The sequence below is a fragment of the Saprolegnia parasitica genome, assembly GCF_000151545.1.
Source record: "Saprolegnia parasitica CBS 223.65 unplaced genomic scaffold supercont2.529, whole genome shotgun sequence".
NCBI lineage: Eukaryota > Oomycota > Saprolegniomycetes > Saprolegniales > Saprolegniaceae > Saprolegnia > Saprolegnia parasitica.
In genome coordinates, this window is record NW_012156923.1 from 1 (window position 1) to 2,434 (window position 2,434).

General features: G+C 57.0%; 2 protein-coding genes across 2 annotated transcripts; both read right to left on the bottom strand.

Annotated features, from left to right (window-relative positions):
* Positions 1 to 7: 7 nt before the first annotated feature.
* On the bottom strand, positions 8 to 442 carry SPRG_17105 (hypothetical protein; the record flags this gene model as incomplete). Its single annotated transcript, XM_012356629.1, has 1 exon — positions 8 to 442. A coding segment is annotated over one exon (435 nt), but the record flags the coding sequence as incomplete, so codon positions are not given.
* A 744-nt stretch (positions 443 to 1,186) lies between these two features.
* Positions 1,187 to 2,155, bottom strand: SPRG_17106 (hypothetical protein). The gene is made up of 7 exons (XM_012356630.1): positions 2,116 to 2,155; positions 2,012 to 2,065; positions 1,900 to 1,962; positions 1,812 to 1,850; positions 1,662 to 1,759; positions 1,479 to 1,605; positions 1,187 to 1,432 (listed from the first exon to the last, which is right to left on the bottom strand). The coding sequence occupies exons 2-7, from the start codon at positions 2,063 to 2,065 to the stop codon at positions 1,241 to 1,243; spliced, it is 573 nt and encodes a 190-aa protein (XP_012212020.1). The 5' UTR covers positions 2,116 to 2,155; the 3' UTR covers positions 1,187 to 1,240.
* Positions 2,156 to 2,434: the final 279 nt, after the last annotated feature.

Below are 2,434 nucleotides of genomic sequence, written 5' to 3' on the forward strand. Positions count from 1 at the left end.
AACACACGCTCGGCCGAGACTCGTCCGTGATGCTGCAGATGGTCTCAAGCATGCCGTTCGACTGCGCGCTCCCATGGATCACCTGGTCCACTTCAAACACCGGCGCGTGGCTGCTGCTATCGTACGTTGGCGCAGAGTAGACGACGTCAACGCTGTTGCACGGAAACGACTCGGTGTAAAAGTCGGCGCGGGCGCCCGTGAACGACACTTGCTTGGCGCCATCGGCACAGGCTAGCGACAGGGTCGCCGCCGGGGGCAACGCGATCGACGTGAAATGCACCGAGAGGTAGCTTGCGCCGTCGCGATGAATGGTGTGGTTGAAGGGACCGCTATGGTCCCCGCGAAGGCTCAGCGGGACGGGGTACCCAATCTGGAACGGCTGGGGCGACGCGGCCGCGAGACCGGCGACGAGAGCCGCGACGAGCTTGGTCGCTGCGAGCATGCGTACTACGTCGTCTCGTGCAAAATGCAAAGTGGTGCGGCATCGCGAGCTCCGCAAGCTGTCGTGAGTAACCCACGCTGACCCAGTCACGCGCGAGATCCGTTGCCAAGATGGTCCACAATGACAAAGATATTCGCTTACAAAATACAATTTACGTATTGCATCGGGCTATTGTGACCGAATTGCGTGTTTTTCTAGAATTCGAGTACTTGAATAGGACAATTCGATGCAGCGTATGCACGGAATGATCTGAGAAGATCTGAGTTGGCAGCACCGTCGTAGAAAGGCGCTCCCCTTTTCCTAGTCCGTTTACAGTACCCGTACTCTTAAGCGCTCAGCAGAGCTGCATGCTCCGTGCACCTTTGCTCAGTGGTTAGTACATGAATCATGTACTAACTTGGTGCAGAGCAAAGAGGTAAGAATGCTGCGTGTGATGATTCCACCTCAGACGGCGTCACACAGTCCGCCGTTGCTTTTGGGTGCCGGCACGCGCCGTCCATAAGCCTCCTAGGTACATACACCGTGCTCTGGACATATACCTCCCAGTACATACATACCTAGTTGTTTTGTCTACCGGTACTCCTCTACGAGGGGACTCAACCAAGGGTACCCTTGATGCAACTTCTCCTCTACGGATTCAACCAAGGGCACCCTTGATCGTAACTACCCGGTGCTCGACACACGGTGCAAAATACATCATCGGCTCTGCAGGACGATACACGCTGTACTGACTGTGAACGTGTGGCACACTTCTGCTTCTATTTCATACGCCAGTGTCGCAGTCGTCCATGCAAACGTCTACTCGTCCATAACCGTATCCTGGGTCTGGCTCCCGTGAGGCGGCGACTGCAGCATGTGGCTCTCGTTAGCGAACGACTCCTGAGTGTCGTTCTCGTTGGGGGGCGTCCCAAGCATCGGGCTCGCCATCGATTGGGCGTATTCCTGGGCCTCGACCACCGCCGAGTTGAGGATCGTCATGAAGCGCGCAGCCTACAGCGACGCTGAGCCATCGACAAGAATCATATTGTTCGAGTACCTTGTTTTCGGCCACCGCGAGCTTCTTCTTCAGTTTGTCAAGCTCGGCCCGGTGTTGCTCGACCATTCCGTTGTGCTCTGAAACGAATCGCTCGTAGTCACCGTGCGACACCATGTCTTGGGACGGGCTACGGCAACAAGAGACCGGCGTTTAATCGGAAAGAACTCTGGTGGGGTCTCGTACTCGACGATGGTGCTTTGGGACGTATCCAGCATGACGCGCGCGAGGCCCGTAATGCCGATGAACCGGTGGTTGTCGCGGCCCTTGTTGCCTTCGATGGTCTAGCGCATGCTTGGACGTGAGATCCGAGATCGATGCTGATGGAAGGGATACCCGCTTGGCCACGAGTAGACGATTGTCGAGATCGGCACGCTACGGCAAACGCGTTAGACGCGACGGCTCCTCCATCGTACAAGCCTACTTCGTCCAGCAGACTTTGGTTGCGAAAGCGAAGCGTGCCGACTTCCACCTCGAGCTGCGCATTCTAGACATTGACAGTGCTGCAACGGTCGTTCTCGCAGCGGTAGGTGCACCTGCTTGAGGAGCGAGACGACCATTGCGTCCTGCTTCTGGCGGTACTCTTCCATCTAGGCGCACCAGAATCAGACATCGAAGACATCTACTAGACTAAGAGTACGCTGCGCAGCTGCTCACTGAGGTTCTTGTTGATCGCATTCTACATCGCACGATGAGTCGATGAAAGCTGCGAGATGACGCACGACCATGTCGTCGTGACTGCGCGGTGGCGGCATGGCCGAGACGGGTGGCACGGGCGGAGCGTCGGTCGGGGACCGTGTCTTGGCCCCCATGGCATCGCTCGTGCGGGACCGGGTCGCCGGTCGATGGCTCTCCGCCTCGTCTATCGTAGTAGTGTAAAGAAAACATTTGCTGTGAGAATAAATAAAGAGACCCATGGACCGCTTGCGCTTGGACCCTTGCGAGGGCGTTGGTGCTGG

Coding starts and splice junctions, on each gene's coding strand:
- SPRG_17106 (XM_012356630.1), bottom strand. CDS start 2,065: ATGGAAGAGTACCGCCAGAAGCAGGACGCAATGGTCGTCTCGCTCCTC. Junction 1,963..2,011: donor TCGTCTCGCTCCTCAAGCAG/GTGCACCTACCG, acceptor GTCAATGTCTAG/AATGCGCAGCTCGAGGTGGA. Junction 1,433..1,478: donor TCGCGGTGGCCGAAAACAAG/GTACTCGAACAA, acceptor GCGTCGCTGTAG/GCTGCGCGCTTCATGACGAT.